Source organism: Psammomys obesus, unplaced genomic scaffold (genome assembly GCF_907164565.1).
Source record: "Psammomys obesus unplaced genomic scaffold, mPsaObe1.curated_primary_1811, whole genome shotgun sequence".
Classification (NCBI taxonomy): domain Eukaryota; kingdom Metazoa; phylum Chordata; class Mammalia; order Rodentia; family Muridae; genus Psammomys; species Psammomys obesus.
In genome coordinates, this window is record NW_026591975.1 from 1 (window position 1) to 21013 (window position 21013).

General features: G+C 50.6%; 1 protein-coding gene across 3 annotated transcripts in view; it reads left to right on the forward strand.

The window, feature by feature from the left end:
- Positions 1-104: 104 nt before the first annotated feature.
- LOC129680744 (collagen alpha-3(V) chain-like) overlaps positions 105-21013 on the forward strand; it is a gene marked incomplete at its 5' end in the record, with an annotated part of 29653 nt that continues 8744 nt past the window's right edge. For all 3 annotated transcript variants that reach the window (XM_055612483.1, XM_055612484.1, XM_055612486.1), the window contains 31 exon segments: positions 105-158; positions 954-1007; positions 1090-1143; positions 1319-1372; positions 1886-1930; positions 2043-2096; positions 2844-2888; positions 3016-3069; positions 3188-3232; positions 4911-4964; positions 5054-5098; positions 5229-5282; positions 6946-6990; positions 7172-7225; positions 7352-7459; positions 8277-8330; positions 12373-12426; positions 13433-13477; positions 13706-13759; positions 13886-13930; positions 14090-14143; positions 14242-14295; positions 14898-14951; positions 15069-15176; positions 15303-15392; positions 15899-15952; positions 16642-16749; positions 17863-17970; positions 18054-18107; positions 18727-18780; positions 20575-20682. In XM_055612483.1, coding sequence (XP_055468458.1) covers positions 105-158; positions 954-1007; positions 1090-1143; positions 1319-1372; positions 1886-1930; positions 2043-2096; positions 2844-2888; positions 3016-3069; positions 3188-3232; positions 4911-4964; positions 5054-5098; positions 5229-5282; positions 6946-6990; positions 7172-7225; positions 7352-7459; positions 8277-8330; positions 12373-12426; positions 13433-13477; positions 13706-13759; positions 13886-13930; positions 14090-14143; positions 14242-14295; positions 14898-14951; positions 15069-15176; positions 15303-15392; positions 15899-15952; positions 16642-16749; positions 17863-17970; positions 18054-18107; positions 18727-18780; positions 20575-20682 — 1917 coding nt within the window.

Genomic DNA, 21013 nt, shown 5'->3' on the forward strand with positions numbered 1-21013 from the left:
TTTATTAAGATCTAGGCCAGCCGGAGTCATATGGTAAGACCCCCCCCAACACACACAAGCATAAACTTTCCCTTTTAATTCCTCCTTCTTGTTTCTCCCCATAGGGTCCCCGAGGATTGCAGGGCCCTCCTGGGCCTCCTGGCCGGGAAGGCAAGGCAGTGCGTAACTTCTAGGTTCTTAAGCTATGCTTCGCTCACCACCAGCACTGGCTTTGCTCCCTCTGGTCTTGTGTTGTCAGAGGGACCTGAGCATTGAAGGTGGCAGTGGATGAGGGGACGTGGCGGGGGGTCACAGCTGCAGGGGGACTTGAGAAGGGGGGTAATGCTTGGCCTGGGATCTGAAGCGTAGTCAGGAGCAGATAAAGAACAACCTAAGCAGCACAACATATGAAAAAGAATCCTGAAGCTGCACATGCCAGTGCGTGCCTGCAAACCTAGAACTTGGGAGAGGAGACAGGAGAATTAGAAATTCAAGGTCGCCCTTCTGCAAAGAGTGAAGTGCCTGCTGTCAAGCCTGGTGACCTGAGTTTAGTCCCAAGACTCATCTGATGGAAGAGGAGAACTCACTTCCACAAGTTGACCTCCACATGTGTGCCATGGCATACACACACACACACACAAACACACACACACATGCAAACACACATACACACACACTTGCAAACAGACACACTAAATACTTTTAAATTAAAACATTAGTCTGGTATGGTAGCATGTGACTTTAATCCCAGCACTTAGGAGTCAGAGCCAGGTAGATTGCTGGGCAGGCCTGGAATCCTAGCATACATAGTGAGTACCAGGCCAACCAGGCCTACACAGTGAGACCCTGTCTCAATAAAAAGACAAACATTAAGAAATCAGCGCTTGGGAGAGGAGTCGTAAAAGGCAGTGTGACCTTTAGAGGTAAGAGCTCTGGAAAGTGCGTCCTTGACTTTAGCTTCACTTTCTTGATAGGGCCGAGCTGGAGCAGATGGAGCTCGGGGTCTCCCGGGAGACACAGGACCTAAGGTGGGTGCTGGGGGCCGGGACTGGATGTGGGTGGATACTGTCAAGGTCAAGAGCTTAAGGCAGCTGCTGTGTCTTCCAACAGGGTGACCGGGGCTTTGATGGCCTGCCAGGGCTGCCTGGTGAGAAGGGCCAGAGGGTGAGTTACCTTCCTATACCCACGCCCTGGTCTCAGTGTCCAGTGCTGCGTTAACATCAGCACCTCATACACTGTCTGAGCCCTCATGTCCCTGCAGCAGAGAGCTTCCTTTCTGAAGTGAGTGGTTCCTGCATATGCTAATCTATTCAAATGTCCTCTTCCTCCTCTGGTCCAGGGTGACTTTGGACGTGTAGGGCAACCTGGTCCTCCAGGAGAGGATGGTGAAAAGGTACGTTGGAGGGTGGTACAGGAATGAGGTTGGCTTGGAGGTTCGGAAACCAGAGAAACAGGGCTGTGGGTCAGCAGAAAAGCTCCTGCCTGAATGCCTCAGCTTGCTGGAGAGTAGCTCAAGCAGTAGAGCCCCTGCAGAGAATCCTTCAGGGAGAGGCCGAGGGCATGGCTCAGGGGTGGAGCATTTGCTTATCATGTATGAAGCCCTGGCTTCTATTCCTAACATTGAGAAAAAAAAAAAAAAAAACCAACAAAACAAAAACCCAGAAACAGGCTGAATGCTATCCAGGGAGCGGGTTCTGCACTGGAGGGAGCAGGAGGCACCAGAGACCTCTAAAAGACAGCCCTGGAGCTGAAAGCCACCTGTGGGGTTAGGAATGTGGGGTGGTAAGTTGAGGCCTGGGGTCCATGAGCTCAGTACAGGTGCATGGAGAGACCAGGCTGACTTGAACAGGGTTGTAGCCCATGGACTGTACTTCCTCACTCCAAATAACGATGACATCTTTCACAGGGCCTGCAGGGACCTCCAGGGCCCACTGGCCAGGCTGGAGAGCCAGTAAGTATTGGGAGACTCCTTGTTGAGGGAAAGGGAAAAAATCCCTTTGGGCCATGAATCTTGCAAGAGTCTACACCTCTGATGCTGGGATTGTATGGCCCCTTCCACGCAGGGTCCCCGAGGTCTGATTGGCCCCAGAGGCCTCCCTGGCCCCCTGGGACGCCCGGTAAGAATCTCATTGGCTCCCTGTTTGCGTTTTATCCTTACCTGTCTTCCTCTTGCAAGCCCTGCCCCCCTCAATGTGTGTGTGTGTGTGTGTGTGTGTGTGTCCGTCCCACACGTGTAGATTAGTCTTTCTCCTTTCACCATGTGGGTCCCTGGAATCAAACTGAGGTCGTGAGGCTTAGCAGTACGTGCTGTTACCCACTGCCTCCTTGCGGGCTTGCTCCCTCTTCTCCTGGCTTTGTGTGGATGTGATGCCTGCACCAACAGTGCGAGCAGGATGTGGAAGCCAGGGTGCACTTGTGGGAGTTGCTCTTCTACCTTGCTTGACAGTTTTGTATTTGTTTGTTTTTTGAGACAGAGTTTCTCTGCGTAGCCCTGGCTGTCCTGGAATTCATTCTGTAGGCTAGGCTGGCCCAGAACTCTTTTCCCTGCCTCTGCCTTCCAAGTGCTGGTTTTAATTGAGGGTTTTTCTGTTGTTTTTTCACTCTGTCTCTGGGGCTAGCTGGCCTGCAAGCTTCTTAGCTCCCTATAGGGGATTACAAGTGCTAATGCCACCGGTTAGGCTTTTGCATGGGTTCTGGGGATTCGAACTCAGACCTTCATGCTTGTGCAGCAAGTGCCTTTCCCCCTGAGCATGTCCCTGGCTGGAATATGCTTTCCGTGGCTGGTGTTTCCTTTCCTACACATTTCCCGGCAGCTCGCACCCAGATCCCGAGCTGTCCTGGCCTCACATCCTCTGTCCTCACAGGGTGTGACTGGGAGTGACGGAGCACCAGGTGCCAAAGGCAACGTGGTGAGTGTCCCACTGTGCTCTGCGTCTCCTGACGCTCCCAGCCCACCATCGTCCACAGCCTCGCCTACTCTCCTTACCCCCCACATCCCGACTCCCGGCTTCGCTGAACCCACTCCTTTCTCTACAGGGTCCTCCTGGAGAACCGGGTCCCCCAGGGCAGCAAGGAAACCACGGCTCCCAGGTTCGAGCCTCTGTCCTGACAGGGGGTGCGGTGGTCAGCTGAGCCACAGTCCTCCCTTGCCCAGTTTTACCATCCATCTCTCTCCTCATGGCTCCTTCACTCTCTTTTTACATTCCAGGGAATTCCAGGCCCTCAGGGTCCCATTGGCGCTCCCGGGCAAAAGGTGAGCAACTTCCTCATGTCATCAGGAAAAGCTTCTCTCAACGGCCCCTCTGAGGGACTTCCTGCTGATGAATAGTCACATTCCAGAAGCCAGTCCAGAGTGACAGAGTGGCATTGATGGGGGAGGGTTTCCAGGAGAATCCCACCAAAGCTAGCAGACAGAGGACACATTATCAGTACAGAAGCCCTCACAGATGAGACTCCCAAGATGCTGGGGACAGAGAGCCCTTTCTGGGGACCAGAGAGCTCTCAGCTTTGTCTCTCTGCACAGCTGTGGCTTCCTTCCTTCCTTGGCGGATACTCTGTGTGTGTGCTATGTGCACACTCACGCACGCACGCACTTGTGCGCATATACCTACGTGGATGTCCTAGTTTGCTTTTCTCTTGCTGTAACAAAACCCTGAACAAAACCAACTTGAGGAAGAAGGAGCTCATTCGACCTATGCTTCCGTGTCATTGAGGAAAGCCAAGACAGGAACCTACAGGCAGGAACTGAAAGCAAAGGCTGTGGAGAAATCTTACTGGCTCTGCTCCGCCTGCTTTCTTTTGGTGTTGTTGGTTTTTTATGTTTCTTTCTTTGTTTTCTTTTTCTTTTCTCTTTCTCTCTCTCTCTCTTTTTTTTGAGAGAGGGTTTCTCTGTGTATCCTTGGCTATCCTGTAGACCAGGCTGGCCTTGAAAACTCACAATGATCTGCCTGCCTCTGCCTCCCAGAGTGCTGGAATTATAAGCGTGTGCCATCACATCCAGCATTTCAGCTTGCTTTCTTATGCAACTCAGGTGGGCTAGACCCTCTCACAGTAATCATTAATCAAGAAAATGCCCCACACCCTGCAAACGTGTGGTAGGTCCAAAGGTGTAGCCCAGCAAAGCCAATCAGCTGCTTCAGGAACTTAGAAACAGGAGGCGTGGAGCCCGGGACTGGAAGCCCTCACGTCTGTCTGAGCCCATCCTTCTGCAGATGGAGCGGTGGGTGGGATGTACTTTCAGAGAAAGGGATTTTACCAGGCGTGGTGACACACCCCAACAGTCCCAGTAACTGAGGGTGAGAACCAGCCTGGGCTATACTGCTGAACTTCGTCTCAATAAATAAGTAAATAAATGATTAAAATAAAATGAAACAAAGAAACAAAACAAAAGGACAAAAGGATATGGAGAAGAAATTCCCAACTCCGATGTATTTTATACTGGTTTTGTTCTTTCGTGGGCTGGGGCTAGGCCTTGTGCGTGATATAGGCAAGTACTCTACTATGGAGCTGCACTCACACTAGGGAATTCTAGAAAGATCTATTTATTTATTTATTTATTTATTTATTTATTTATTTATTTATTTATTTATTATTGGATCTTCAAGACAGGGTTTCTCTGTGTAGCCTTGGCTGTCCCTGGACTCCCTTTGTAGAACAGGCTGGCCTCGAACTCAGAGATCCACTCGCCTCTGCCTCTGGAGTGCTGGGATTAAAAGCTTGTGCCACCATCACCCATGTTTTCACATCCCTCCCAGATAAGGAGGAATCCTGAAGCTCAGAGAGAGCAAGCTGGTTTACCAGAGTCACACAGCAAACACTGGCAGAGATGGGCCAGACGAGTGTGTTGCGGCCTTGCTCTGAGCTGCCTGGGTAGACCCTGCTGTCTGGGCTCTGAGACTCTCAGGCTACCCTTACTGTTCCTCTTCTTTCAGGGTCCTCCCGGAAACCCCGGAATTCCAGGTGTCCCAGGAGCTGAGGGCCCCCCGGTGAGAGCCCAGAGCTGGGGCAAGGGGACGGCTTGGGGGTTTGAACGGCAAATTTCAGCTTTTCATGACTGGATGTGTTTCTCCATCAGGGTCACCCAGGCCACGAGGGTCCCACAGGAGAGAAAGGGGCACAGGTGAGTGACCAGGAGGGTGGTGGGGCTGAGGAAGGGCAGTAGGAAGTAGCCATGGGCCGTTGAGGAGACAGAGGATACTGAGAACAGAGAAGGCTGGAACAAGAAGGCATTGACCTTATTTTCCTTTCAGGGTCCACCAGGGTCAGCAGGCCCGCAGGGCTATCCTGGACCTCGGGGTGTGAAGGTAGGTAACACTTAAGGGCTTGAAGGTGGGAGAGTTCATTAGTGTCGGTGTCAGAAAACCAGCTAGGTGCCAGGCATGGTGTGTCTGTCTGGTCTCAGTATTTGGGAAGCAGAGGCAAGAAGATTGCTGCAAGTTTGAGGCTAGCCTGGGCTATATAGTGAGTTTTATGCTAGGGAGGGCTGCACTGCATTGTTGTATTTTGAGATCCTGTCTCACAAACCACTCAGAAAACAAACAGACAGACAGATACACACCCCAATAATTGCAGTACTTGCGAGAGGAGGATCAGAAATTTTAAGTGAACCTTAGTTATACAAGTATGAGGCCAGCTTGTCTCAAAATAAGAACTAGAAAGAAAGCTGGGGCTGTAGCTCAGCTGGTTCATGGCTGGAATCCTGAACCCCAATAAACTCAGCTTGGTGCTATATGCCTGTAGTTCTAGTGTTGAGGTGTAGAGGCAGGGGGATTGCGATTCCAGAGTCTTCCTTAGCTATGTAGTGAATTTAAAATCAGCCTGGGCTACATGAGACCCTGTCTCAAAAAGAAAGTGAAAGAAAACAAACAAACAAACAAACAAACAAACCCACTCTGGCACTTGGGAGGCAGAGGCAGAAGGATCTCTGTGTTTTCTAGGCCATCCTGGTATACACAGAGAATACCAGGCCAGGTGGGCGGTGCTACTATCTCAAAAACAAAACAAGAGTCCCCGGCTCAAAAAAATCAAAACAAAACAGAAAATAAGCAAACAAATGAAAAAATGGTGCTCTAATTTTATTGTTAGTTGCTTTTTTCATTGTGTTTTTTGCTTAACTTGTAAATTGGATTTTATCATAGTTTGATGTGTGCACAGAGGAGGCAACGTAGATAAGAGCTGGATCTTATGCTTTCCAGAGCTGGATCTTATGTCTTCCGGCAAGCCCTGGGGCTTCCAGCTTATCTTGGAGATAAGCGAGAGGCTGTAGCCGCAGCCTGTGCTGTATCTGAATCTAGTTACTTTGTAGCCAAGGGAGGGGACAGCCGCAGCCAAAAGCTTTCTTTGCTGTGGTCGGGTAAATTACTGTGGGGCTGAAGAAGGCCCTGCTGTTTCCAAGCACATAGTTGCATCAGCTCCAACTGCTAGTTCATTCTTCAGCTGAGCTCAGTTCCTGGCTGAGCCAACTGCAGTTTGTCAGCGTGGTGCAGGCAGGAAGTTAGTCCAGGGTATGCACGAGATGGGCATGCTGTCACCAGGCACAGAGTCTCCTTGTGGCCAGCACAATGGGAGAAAGTCTCTCCTGCCTTTGGAATGAGGGCTGGACTCTGGAATGCTCTTTCTGCTGCCAGAAGGAACTGTGGACGCTGTGTCCTCAGGAAGTAGAGATGAATGGCACAGAGGTTCAGCTTTCCGGGTTCTCACCACGCACATGAACTTGGTGGGGGAAATGGGTGAGGGGAGGGAGGGAGGGGGTGGTGGCTGCCAGGCATGCAATGGGTAGGTGCAGCAGGGCCAGCACACTGAGGGAGGGGCGCTAGGGAAACAGGACTGTTTTCTTCAGGGCTTCCCACCGCACACTGGTCGTCTTGAAACTGTTTTCACAATTTTAGGTCAAGGGAGGAAGTTTAGAACCTTCCTTAGGCAAGGAAGGAGACTGAGAACGCTCTAAAAATATTTTTTTTTTTTAAGGGCACTTCTGGTAACCGGGGTCTCCAAGGAGAGAAAGGAGAAAGGGTGAGAAGGAAGGGGTTCATTGGAGTGGGGAGAGGAAGCCCCCATAAAAAGCCTGGCTATGTCCCTTCCCGAAGGCCCTGATTTGTGACCCATGCCTCTCTCCATCCCTTTTTCTCTTCTACTATGCCTCCCCTTTTCCCTTCTCTCTCCTTCTCTATCTCCATTTCTGTATGTCCCCTAGGGAGAGGATGGCTTTCCTGGTTTCAAGGGTGATGGCGGACCAAAAGGCGACCGGGTAAGACGAGCTCTAGATTAGGAGGTTTGTGGGGGAAACACAGTGCGGTGAGCAGGGGTTAAAGAGAAGGTGGTCAGAGTAGGAGGGACAAATGGCTGGTTTCAATCTCTTTCTTTTCTATTTCAGGGAAACCCGGGACTCCCAGGACCCAGAGGAGAGGATGGTCCAGAAGGACAAAAGGGGCCTGAGGGACTGCCTGGCGATGAGGGTCCCCCAGGAGCAGCAGGGGAGAAGGTGATGAGACAGGGTTCTCTTACAGTTCCCTGTTCATCTCTGCACCTTGCTGCTGCCTCACCCTCCAATCTAGAGATGGAACCAGGGATTCTCACCTGTTAGAAAACAGTTGTACTGTGGAGCCACACCCCAGCCCCTCACTGGGGAATTCTAGGCAGGGGCTCTGCCACTGAGCCACACCCCAGCCCCTCACTGGGGGATTCAGGACAGGGATATAAGGCTGTCATACTTAATTTTTATGTTGAGTATTGTAGAGTCATACCTTGCATATACCTTCATTTTAATCCCCACAGCGACTTTGTGTAACAGATCTTTCAAAAGGTTTATTTTATTTTTAGCATGCCATGGTGGTGCATTTCTTTAATTCCAGTGCCAGTAGGGTAGGGGTGAGCCAAAGGTTCATGTATCTCTATGAGTTTGAGGCCAGCCATGTCTATACCGTGAGTTCTAGGACACCCAAGAGCTACATAGTGAGATCTCCCCTGTCTTTAAAAAGGGGGAAATTTTTTTATTTTATTTTAAATTTCGTCTCTGTGGCCATTTCCTGAAGCTAAAGTCATAGGCGCTTGGGAGCTGCCTGATGTGGGTGCTGGGAACCAAATTGCTGAATCCTCTCTCCGGTCCCTGTAGTAAATTATTATCAACACCTTACAGATGAGGGCACAGGTTGGCACTGGTGAGTGAGCTCCTCACAGGCAAACCCCTCGTAGGAACAGTTTCCTTGGCTCTTACTCTGCTGTGCAGACATCTTGAAACTTTCCCCTCTGGTTTCCAGCTTGCAATGTATGACCTTTGTTCTACCACCTTTTTTCTGTAGGGCAAGCTTGGGGTGCCAGGTGTTCCGGGTTACCCAGGACGCCCAGGACCCAAGGTAAGCTGCCATGGAACCGAAGGGAGGCGGGGCAAAGGTAGACAGACTTCCTGAGGGCGGAGGCCGTGATCTGAAGGGGGAAGGGTGTGCAGCTCATGTCATTGAGAGAGTGTAAAAAAGGATCATGGACTTTTTCTCAGATGGTCACTGCTCATGACCTACATGGCCCTGAGTGAGGTTCTTGAACCCGTTTTCTCAGCTGCTAAATGGAGGTACCTGTTCTGTCTGACTCATTCACTTGATGGTTTTTGGTGTGTTGTTTGGTTCATCATTCAGAGAGGTGTAGACCTCTCTTGCTGTAGCAAAAACCATTTGAAGCTGGATATTTTATGAAGAAAAGAGGTTTTGTGGGCATAGTTATGGAGACTCCAGTGATTTGGCCCTAGTTAAGTTCCCTCCCTGGCTGAGTTCCTTTATTAGAGGATAGTGTCATGATGAAAGCAGTTACAAGTTAGAGCGATCCCACAACAGGACAGGAAGCCAGCTCCCTCCGAAGCACTGAGTTTGAGTCCCAGCACCCCTGTGAGAAGCCGTGTGTGATGCCACACATGGGTAACCTCAACACTGGAGGGGTGGAGGCAGGAGGATCCCTGAGGCTCAGTGACCAGCCAATCTAACCAATGAGCAGGTTCCACGTTCAGTGAGAGACTTTATCTCAGAGTTAGGGAGGAGGAGCCAAGGGGATGGGTCAGTGGGGGAGTGCTTGCTATAACAAGCATAAGAGCCTGAGTTCAAATTCCCATCATCCACTTGCATATTCAGGATGGAGAAATGGCTCAGCTGCCCTTCCAGAGCCCATTTCTCTGCATCCACATTACAACTGCCAACAACCCCACCTCTAGGGAATCTGACATGGTCTGTCCTCTGCCAGCATATCAACCCCCTCTTCCTCTCTCTCTGTCTGTCTCTTTCTCTCTCTCACACACACACATTAAAATAAAACAAAACAAATACTAAGGGAAAAAAAGTCAGGCAAGGCCTATGTGTATACCTGCAATGTCAGGGCTGTGGGGGTCTGAATCAGGAGAATCAGTGGGGCTTGCTGGTCACCAGCCTAACTCCACATTCAGGGAGAGACCCTGTCTCAAAGGAATATGGTGGAGAGCAATGGAGGTGGATGTCGGATGTCCTGTTCTGGCCTCTGCCTAGACACATGTTCATAACCACACAAGCCCAAGAGCATGTGCACGTGCACACTAAAGTGAAGTACAGTCAGAGAAGACACGCAGCATCGACTTCCACATGTATGTGCACTCACAGGAATACACGTACAACAAACACAGTTCCCCTTGGGTAAGTAAGATAACTCAGTAGATAAAGGTTCTCGCCTCCAAACCTGATGTCACCTGAGTTTGGTCCCTAGCACCCAAGTTGTGGAAAGAGAGACCTGAGTCCTGCAAGCTGGCTGTGACTTTCACATGTATGCTGTGGCGGACATGCACACAGAAAATAAGTAAATATAATAAAAGTGCCTTGGTTTTGCTGAGACAGAATCTCAATGCGTAGATCAGACTGGTCTTGAACGCACAGAGATCCACCTGCCGCCAGCTTCTGAGTGCTGGTCATCAAAATGGTTTTTTGTTTTGTTTTTTGAGACAGGGTTTCTCTGTGTAGCCTAGGCTGTGTTGGACTTGCTTTGTAGATCAGGCTGGCCTTGATAAAAATGTTTTTTTTTTAAAGAATCTCTTCTAAATGTTTTTTTGAGATTTGTATTTATCTTTATTTTATGTGTATGGGTGTTTTGCCTGCCTATGTGTCTGTGAACCACAGATGCTTGCAAGGAGAGGCCAGGAGAGAGTGTCAGATCCCCTGGAACTGGAGTTACAGATGGTTGTGAGCTTGACATGTGGGTACTGGAGGAAATGAACCCAGGTCCTCCGGAAGAAGAGCCAGTGCTCTTACCTGCTGAGCCATCTCTCCAGCCTCCTTTAAAAACCTCCTCATGGAATCTAACTGGGTCCCATGAGAACTATGTTAATCCCTTCCTGTTAGTCCTAACGTCCTAAAGACCTCCCACCACACTATGCCCCTTAAAGATACCCCATCCGCATTCTCACACTAAGAATCTAGCTACCAGCACAGGTCAGGGGGCGGCTCACACAAAGACACTGAAATCCCAAAAAACGCCAGGTGAACTCAAAAAACTGAGATCTTTCCGATGATCTTGAATTCATTATAACCCAACACAGCGTACTAATATAGAGATGTGGCTCCGGAGAAACACACGTGCCAGCCTTAGGGATAAGAGTGCGTGCGAGATTGTGTTTTCTGTCTGAGCCACACCCCAGACTCCATCGTGGGTGTCTGAGCATGCAAGTTTATGTAAAGTCACTTGGGAACTTGAAGATATATGGGAGCAACTGCAGAATACTCTTTTAAAAATCACATTTATGGGCTGGAGAGATGGCTCAGAGGTTAAGAGCTCTTGCTGCTCCTGCAGAGACCCTGGGAATCCGTTCCCAGTACTCACATGGTGGCTGTAATTTCAGCTCCTGGGATCCAGTGCCGTTTTCTGTTCCCGGTGGGCACAGGGCACACACAGATACACACAAAGGACAACAAAGGAGTCAGTTCACTCCTTAACATAGTTCTCATGGGACCCAGTTAGATTCCATGAGGAAGTTTTTACAGGAGGCTGGAGAGATGGCTCAGCAGGTAAGAGCACTGCCACGTGGGTAGCGCAGACCACACTCTCCCCGTTAGGACTGGTGGCAGGCCCCTTTACCCGCTGAGCCCCCTCACTGGAAACAGAATTCTTGCTGAGCTCCACATTTTTGCTGTTGGGAGTTAACATGGTTGTCTTGTCTATACCTTAGGGGAGATCAGCTTTTACAGGCAAGTTACGTTTGGTTCGTGGTCTTGAATGACCCTTTGACTTTCGGCTTCTGGTGGCAGATGGTAGTAACGGTACGAAGGTGACAGACAGGGGCTACTCCCATCTTGAACCAGGAGAACGGGGGTAGAGGAGAGAGGTGGAGAGAGAAGAGAAAGGGAGAGGAAGAGAAAGAAAAAGGGAAAGGGGAGAGAAAGGAGAAAGAGATATGGAGATAGAGGAGATATGGAGAAGAGAGAAGAGAGAGAGAGAGAGAGAGAGAGAGAGAGAGAAACCAAGGCACCCAGTCCCACTCAAAGACACACTTTCAGTATGTAGCCACCTCCTACAAATTCTCACCCCTTTTTGTTGGTCTTTGAGTTGCTTGTTTTGCGTGTGTGTGTGTGTATGTGTGTGTGTTCAGATGTGTGTTACCCTCCCACGTGTGCAGGCGTGCCTGAGCGTGGAAGCTGGAGGCTGGTGTCGGTGTCTTCCTCCATCGCTCCCATTTTATGTCTGGAGGCAGGGTCTCGCACGTGAGCTAGAGCTCACCCATTCTAGTTATCTTCTAGTGAGCTTGCGCCTTTGGGAACTCCGTTTCTTTACCTTCCGAGTTGCTGCCACACCCACTCACCAGCCAGCCGGCCCCTCTTGATTTTTGTTGAGACAGGGTCTCATGTAGCCCAGGCTAGCCTTACACTTGGTCTGTAGATGCCACCACACCTGTGTTACGTGTTGCTGGGGGTGGAGCTCAGGAATTTCTGCATGATAGGCAAGTGCTTTACCAGCTGCGGCCACGCAATAATAGAGTAGGCCACCTGGCGTTCTCCTGTGCTTCTTCTCTATGTGGGTGTACGTGCCTGCACATACATGTACACACGTATCACATGCACATAAAATTGTGAGTGATGAGTGACTGATGGCTTTGTGTAGACCTGAGAGAAAAGCGTTTAAGGTGAGGGAGGGGGGCTGTGCAGAGATTTTTGGCAGGAACACACTAGCATACCTGGGGCATTTGGAGGAGGGCAGTGTGGCTGCTGTGGGGGTGAGAGTCAGAGAATGAGGTGGGGAGGAGGATGGAGGACTGCCCTGAGGAGCCGGGGGCTGGAGATGATGCCAGGAAGCCATTAGATTCAGTAACCTAAGGAAGCCTCCAAAGATGAAGCCAGGAGCCAGTTGTGCCTAATGCTCACTAATCCCCACATGTCATGTCTCATTCTCTCTGCTTAGGGATCTGTTGGATTTCCTGGACCCTTAGGACCACTGGGAGAGAAGGGCAAAAGGGTAAGTTGTAAGCCAGAGGGAATGGGAGGGTGGCCTGGTCCAAGCGGAACAATGTGTCCTTGTGAGTGCCAGGAGGAGGGTGTCAGGGCAGTTTATCTGTGCTTGTTAACATCTTCCTCTGTCAATTAAGGCAGTCCAGGCAATCCCCCCCACACACTATTCCCACCGGCTATTCTGATCTAGAGAATCCCTCAGTGAGACTCTTCCTGGATGCTTCTGGAGGGCTGGAGGGCTGGCTCAGAGCGTAAGAGCACTGGCCACTCTCCCAGAGGACTGGAGTTTGGTTCTCAGCACTCCATCAGGTGGCTCATAACCATCTGTAGCTCTGGATCCACAGGATCTGATGCCCTCTGCTGGCCGCTGGGAACACTTGCACTTTTGTGCACCAACACTCCTACCCCCAGCGAAAGACACACACACACACACACACATACACATACACACACACACACTCACAGACACACACACCACACAATCTTACCAGAAGGAAACCTAACTGGCATAGCTCTACTCTTGTCAACTGGAAAAACACATAATCTTCCACTTCTGGTCCCCAAAGTCTCATGTTTATTTTAAAATGTAAAATACAGTCTAATTTTTAAAATCTTATAGTCTTTCAAAATTCCAATGCTTTAAAAGCCAAACTGAAAACATATTACAATGCCACAGAATAGAACTCCCATTCCACAAGGGAAGAATAGTGAGTGGCTTGATGAGGAAATCCTGGACTGAAAGCCAGCAGGGCAAACACCAAATTCCGCATCTGTATCTCTGTGTCTGCTGTCTGGGGCTTCAGTTTCAAAGGGCTGAGATGGTTCCGTCCGTCCGGTGCTGCTGCCGGCAGCACAGACCTCTCCTCTGGGCTGGTTTTTCTCCCTGCATGAGGCTTTCTTTTGCAGCCATCCCTGTATGCATTCATCCCCACCTGTTGAACACATAAGTGCATGTGAGTCTCACGAAGCACAAGGCAACTTCCACTTTCTCTCGGTTTTAACTTGCTTTCCAGGGCAAAGCAGGGCAGCCGGGGGAGGAAGGAGAGCGTGGCACACCGGTAAGGAAATGATGGCTGCTCCACACGGGGGAACCAGGCTGAGGGGAGCCGGGGTAGTGAAGTCATGAGTGGGCAGGAAAGGACAGGTCCTGTCCCTGGTGGAACCATAGGGGACTTTTGGAGGAAGGAACCTGTGTGTGGTGTCCTCTCCCAGGCCCACCCTCCCACTCACTTCTGTTATATGCTTTTTTTATTTTTATTCTTTTTTCTTAAATTCTCTCTGTGCAGGGCCCCCGTGGAGACAGAGGACAGCCAGGGGCCACTGGCCAGCCTGGCCCCAAGGTATGGGAGTGAGTAGGGATGGGGGATGACCAAGGGCCCTTTGCCTATCTTAGGCTGACTGAGCTATCTGCCCAGTCCTTCCAGTTGAGTGTGTTCTGGGTTTGAAGCCCATTCCTTCTGTTCCAGGGTGACGTGGGCCAGAGCGGCTCTCCTGGGGCCCCTGGAGAAAAGGTGAGTGAGTGAGTGAGTGTGTGTGTGTGTGTGTGTGTGTGTGTGTGTGTGTGTGTGCCATTTTGCCAGCAACCTGACTGGCTTTTAAGGTCATTTTTGTGAGTCTTAGGTGCAAGACACTCAGGAGGGATGAGGTAATGATTTCTGGTTCCATTTCAGGGTCTCCCTGGTCTGCAAGGTCCCCCAGGATTCCCTGGACCAAAGGGCCCCCCAGTGAGTGATGTCACCCTGACCCGGAGTCATTGGGGGAGGGGTACAAGGGAGGATGGCTCCAGCTCTGAATCTTCGTTCCCTCTTACCTTGTTCCCCAGGGTCCTCAGGGGAAAGACGGGATACCTGGCCACCCTGGGCAAAGAGGAGAATTGGTAAGTGACCCTTGACCTCTGACTCCTGACCATGATGGGCCCTTGTGTATGAGGTGGAGTTCATGTGGGTGTACATGTGGAAGCCAGAAAAGGATGCTGGGATTTTCCTCTATCTCTCCCCATCTTGCTCCTTAGGAGTGAGCCCGAAGCTTTCCGTTTTGGTTAGGCTGGCTGGCCAACAATTCCCGAGATTCACCTGTCTCCAGTCTCCACTGCTGGGGTCACAGGCATGGCTTTTACATGGGTGCTGGGGATTCGAACTCTTGTTCTCTTGCTTGAATAGCAAATGCTCTTACTCACTTAGCCCTCTCCCTGGCTTCCACCTTGTTTTTTGAGACAGAGCCTCTCACCGGAACATGGGGCTCACTGACTAGGTTAGACTGGCTGGCCAGTGACCCCCAGTGAGGCCCTGGTCTCTACCTCCCCAGCACGGGGATTAGGAATGTGGATAGCACAGCTGGCTTTCTGCATGGAGGGTGGAAGGCTGAACTCCAGTCTTCCTGCTTGCATGAAGAACACTCTGCCCACTGAGCTCTCTCTCCGGTCCCTTGGGCTCTCCTTTCTTCCTCCCAAGTGACACCCCTTTGTGTTTCTCTCCTTAGGGCTTCCAAGGTCAGACAGGCCCTCCTGGACCAGCTGGTGTCCTTGGTCCTCAGGTCAGAGTGGACCTCCTCAGCCTTCCCCCGTTTTCATCACCTGAGGAACACATGGGCTGGAGGTTTGGCATACTCCCCATCCCCAGGCTGCTCAAGATGTCCTTTGCTTGTTTCCAGGGAAAGGTGGGGGACGTGGGGCCTCTAGGCGAGAGGGGGCCCCCAGGGCCCCCTGGACCTCCTGGTGAACAAGGTCTGCCAGGCACAGAAGGCAGAGAAGGGGCCAAGGTAAGAGTTTGGACAAATTGCCCCATGCCATGGGCCTCCCACTGTGTGGGGAGCAGCTGGGAGCAGTCCGAGACTGGGAGAGACACCCCATTTCCGAGGCTAACCTCATGCCTTGGCTTCCCGCAGGGTGAACTAGGACCCCTGGGAGCCCCCGGGAAGGAGGGGCCACCTGGGCCCATGGGCTTCCCTGGCTCCCAAGGAGCCCCCGGAGACCCAGTAAGTATCTTTGGAGAGTCCACTGGAGTGGAGTGTGGTGCTGTGGGGTAGAGAAGGCTCTTCAAAGTTGGCTACAGGGATGGTGAACAGGAGGGTGCCCTGGATAAAGATGTTAGCGGTGGCCAGTGAGAGGGCTCAGCAGGGGAAGGGGCTTGCCGTGCCTGATGAACGGATCCCCAGGACCCACATGATAGAAGAGGAGAGAACTAACTCTTGCTAGTTGTCCTTTGACCTTGACACATGTGCCACGGAAGGTGTGAGCACACACACACACACACACACACACACACACACACACACATGCTTACATACACATACACACACACACACACACACACACACATACACACACACAGACATGGTAGTGGCACAGACCTGGAGCGGACAGAGCTACAGAACTCGGGGTCCACCTTCAGATAAGGCTGGAAATGATGAGGGTCGCCAAAAGTGAAGGCAAATTCTTGGAATCCCTGGGAGATTTTCTGACTGGCCATTTCCTCCCCCAGGGACCCATCGGTTTGAAGGGTGACAAGGGGCCCCCTGGGCCTGTTGGAGCAAATGTAAGTGGTGGGAAGAGGGCTGGAGGGGACTTGAGGGCGTCAGGATGGAGCCTGGGCTCTAGGGGAAGGAGGGCCTGGAACAGACTCAGTTCTGACGCCCACCACCCGAGTCTCAGCCGAGACGCTTCCCAGCGGTCGGAGGACTGGGTGGGGAGCTGGCTCTGTGGGTAAATTGCTGGCCACACAAGCATGGAGATCCGAGTTTAGAGCCCGGGCACCGGCGTGAATGTCGGGCGGGAGTGGTGGGCCACCTTTAATTCCAGACTGGGAAGCCGGAGGCAAGGGGTCCCCAGAGGAAGCTGGTAAGCAGGATAAGCACCTCAGCTAGCTCTGGGTTTGACTGAGTCAGACCTGGAGGAGATAAGCATGGGGCCATGTGGAGAGCTGAGGGATGGTTTTCCAGGTAGAAGCAACAGCGTGTGTAAAGAACCCCAGGTCAGGACCAGGCCCTGCAGGTTTGAGGAACAGTGAGGTCTGTGTGGCTAGGTGCGTGAGTGAAGAGAAGACGGTGGATGGTGATGGGGGCAGTTCATTCAGGGCTGTGTGCTCCTCAAGTTGAGGAAGGTGGGAGCCATTGAGGCCTGTGGAGAGGATCCTACCATAGTGCTCAGAGGTGCCCTCTGGCTGTGTGTAAGACACAGCAATGGTGCCCAGAGCCCTGTCACTTTCTCATTCTGCCCCTTTTCCAGGGCTCTCCGGGTGAGCGTGGTCCTGTGGGCCCCTCTGGTGGCATTGGGCTTCCTGGCCAGAGTGGTGGGCAAGGCCCTATTGGTCCTGCTGGCGAGAAGGGTTCCCCGGTAAGTGTCTGTTGGGTGGCTTTTTCTGGAAGAGATATGAACAAGCATCTGGACTCTAGTCCAGATAGGAGAGCAACATCTGACCAAAGAACTTGTTTCTGTGAGCTGGCGAGATGGTGGCTCAGCGGATAAGAGCCCTTACTGCTCTTGTAGAGTACCTGAGATCAGTTCCCAGCATCCACTTTGGTAGGTTCACATCTGCCTGTAAGTCCAGTTCCAGGTGATCTGTCGCCCTCTTCTGGCCTCTATTAGCAATTGCACTCGTGTGCACATACTCACCCATTCACATACGTCTATACATAATTAAAGATAAAATTAAAATAAAAAAAAAATCACTTCATAAAATTACCTCTCCCAAGTTCAGCTTAACAAAGCTGTGAGCTTATTGGGATTACTTACAAGTGAATGGGTGAGGAGTGACTTACAAAACCAGACTGACTCAAACGTAGCTGCATCACTGAGTGAGCCACCAGCCTGGCTCATGCCTCAGAAGAGCGGAGTACAATTTGCTGGCAGCTTGACAGGCCACAGACTCTCTCCCCAGTACTTGTGAACTGGAGAGAGCCTGGCGAACCCTGTCAGTTCCAGGCATTTTCTGAGACTTGAAGCTTGTTTATATCCTGACCTTTAAGGAGCTCTCTTTAAGACAGACAATTTCATAGTTTCTTTATTTTTATTTTATGCGCACTGGTGTTTTGCCTACATGTATGTCAGTGTGGGGGTGTCGGATCCCCTGGAACTGGCATTACAGACATTTGTGAGCTGCCATGTGGGTGCTGGGAATTGAACCTGGGTCTTCTCTAAGTTTCTTTCCTTTCCTTCCTTCCTTTCTTTCTTTCTTTCTTTCTTTCTTTCTTTCTTTCTTTCTTTCTTTCTTCTCTTTTCTTTTTCTTTCTTGATTTTTTTGAGACAGGGTTTCTCTGTGTAGCCTTGGTTATCCTAGATTCACTTTCTACACACAGATCCACCTGCCTCTTCCTCCCAAGTGCTGGGATTTCAGGCATGCGCTGTTACACCTGGCCCTAGTTTTAATTTTAAAGATACTGCTGCACAGATGGTTTCGCCTGTGTCTTCTTCTTCTTCTAATATCTCTCCTTCCTTTTCCTCCACCAGGGAGAACGGGGTGCTCCTGGTCCCACTGGCAAAGATGGTATTCCAGGGCCTCCGGGGCTTCAGGGGCCCCCAGGAGCTGCGGGGCCTTCTGGTGAGGAAGGGGACAAGGTGAGAGGGCCAGGGAGAGGGACAGCGCAGGGAGAGGATGGGGCTGACGGGGGTGGACACTTCCTGATGTGTTTGTCCCACAGGGGGAAGTAGGGATGCCTGGCCACAAGGGAAACAAGGGAGACAAAGGAGATGCGGTGAGTGGGGAGCCTAGGGAGGGTACGATGCTCATGGGTGGCCTGCGATCCCTGCCCTGCTTGGCCCAGTCTTGGCACCTAGCTCATTGGCACTGAGTGGCTAAAGAGCCCTACTTGAACACTGTTTGAGCCCTGAGCACACAGGACAGTAAGAAAGAGTCCTCTAGGGCTGGTGAGGTGGCTCAGGGGGTAAAGGGCTTGCCAATAAACTCAGTGACCTGAATTCCAGCCCCAGAACTTTTACGGTGGAAGAAAACAATTTGCTCTCATAAGTTGCCACACACATGAATACACACACACACACAAAATACATAAATGTAATAAAAACTTATTATTTTTTGAGGGCCCCTCTTGCCCTCAAAATCCTCTATCCCTTCATGGTGAGAATCTGCCTTGGCCTGGCGCCAGCAGCTTTTCTCTCAGAATTTCAGTCCCAGAACAAATAGGGTGAGTTTTGTTTGCTTGTTTGTTTCAGATAAAAGAAGAATTCATGTAACTTAGGTTGGCCCCAAACTTGCTATGTAGCTGAGGCTGTCCTTGACTCCTGAGTGCTGGGATCACGGGCTTGCACCACCATGCTCAGCTCTGATAGAATTTTCCACTTTGTTTCCCCCTTCAGGGACCTCCTGGACCAACAGGGATAAGGGGTCCAGCAGGCCACCCAGGCCCTCCGGTGAGTGCTCCCAACTTTGGTGACTATACCCTGGGTCCTTGAAGTGAAGACAGTGTGTCACTCTCCTGAATAAAATCCCTGTGTCCTTGCCCAGCCTTGGTCTTCCATCAATGCCAACACCCATGATAAACCCAACTCCAACCCTGAATCCCACCTCAGCCTGCTTCCGCTTTGATCTTCATCCAACAAAAATATTCAAGTTAAGCAAATCCTAGCTTACTTCACCCTTATTCTTACTGTCTGTCCCAACAAGGTCTGCCCCTTCCAATGCTGGCCTCAAATGGGGACTTGAACTTTGAATTAGACTCTAGCCTCGTCTTAGTTAATTTTATGTTACTGTTGCAAAAATCACTAAAGCCAAATAATTTATTTGGGTGACTCATGGTCCTGGAGGCTGGGAAGTCCTTTATAGTGGTGCTGGCATCTGTCCAGAGTCTTCTTGCTTTATCATAACATAGTGTGTTACTAGTAAGTAGGTAAACTTGGGTCCTTTCTTGTGTCTCCTTATAAAGCCACTAATACTCCATCATTCGGCCCCACCTTTACGACTGCATCTGATCTTAAGTACTTTCGTAAGGCCCTACCTCCAAATACTATCAACGTGTAATCTTGGAAGGAGGCTGGTGATGTGATTTAGTTGGCAGCATGCTTACCTATCATGCCCAAAGTTCTGGGCTCCAACTCTAGCACCCTGGAGCCAACGCATAGTAGTCCATGCCTGTACTGGGGAAGTAGAAGCAAAAAGATGAGAAAGATGATGAGTTCAAGGTCATCCTCAGGTATAAAATAAATTTGATACCAGCCTGGGCCCCATGAGAGCCTGCTTCAAAATAGCATATAGATTCTGGGCTCAAGGTTACAGGAACTTTTGAGTGTTGTTGAGTAGCCTAATCCAAGGATTTCCTTGAGGCCCTGATATTTAGAGAAAGAATGTAGATCTTCCTGTAAACCAGGAACATGGTTGGCAGAGCTGGCTGTGGCCTGGGACCACGGCCTTGAAGGAGTTGTGGCTTTGGATCCTGAGAATCCAACTCTCCCCACCCTAAGGTGCTTTGGTTGTCAGTCCCCAGGCTGCTGTGTGCTGATGTCCCTGAGAGACCCTGTGCCCCATTTTGCAACACCGACTCATTAGCTTCTTCCGGCTTTCTTCTGAAGTGTGACAGCTTTCTGTTGACCTTCTCCCATTTTCCATCTGTATATAAGATGCTAGAGAGATGGCTCAGTGGTTAATAGCACTGTCTGCTCTTCCAGAGGTCCTGAGTTCAATTTCCAGCACCCACATGGTGGCTCACAACCATCTATACTGGGATCTGATGCCCTCTTCTGGCATGCAGGGGTACACGGAGACAGAGCCAGAGCTCTCACATACATAAAATAAATAAATCTTTTTTTTAAGATGCTGTATAACTTAGTAAGCTTACTTAGCATAAGACATAGCTTGTGCAAGACCCCGACCCCTGCTCTCTGTCTTCTTTATTTTCTCATCTGCTGGCCACCTCCCTCTTAGGAACCCTGTCACTGAAGAATGACCTGTCCAGGTCAGAGTGTCATATTAGGTCATAACTTCCAACCTAGCCCTAAAATTCATCTCAACTTCCTACAAACCCTGCTCATAACCTTACATGAGCCATGACCCTGACTCAGCATGTGTCATTAACTCAAAATGTCACCTGAACACCACATCAAACTAAAACCTGACTCTCACCAAATTTGATCCTATCCCTTAGCCTCAGTCCCAACCTTTGACCCTGTCTACAACCTTGACATCAACTGTGTTTGTCCCCATCTTCACAGGGTGCTGATGGGGCTCAGGGTCGCCGGGGACCCCCTGGCCTCTTTGGGCAGAAGGGAGATGATGGAGTCCGAGGTTTTGTAGGTGTAATTGGTCCTCCAGGCCTGCAGGTAGGTGTGTGAGTTTGGGGTGCCACCTTTTGATCCTCTTACCCGGGGCTCTAATCTTTGTGGTGTGTGTGTGTGTGTGTGTGTGTGTGTGTGTGTGTGTGTGTGTGGCCATTTCTGTGTCTTAGTGATACATAAAGATGAAAAGCTTAGAGGGCCAGATGTAATGGTGGATGCCTTTAGTCCCAGAACTCGGGAGGTAAAGGCAGGTGGGTTTCTGTGAGTCTGAGGACAGCCAGGGCTACAGAGTGAGACTCTATCTCAAAACCAACATACAAATTAAGAGATGAAGGTTGTCATGTAGGCATGTGCACTCGGAGGAGGAGGGTCGACA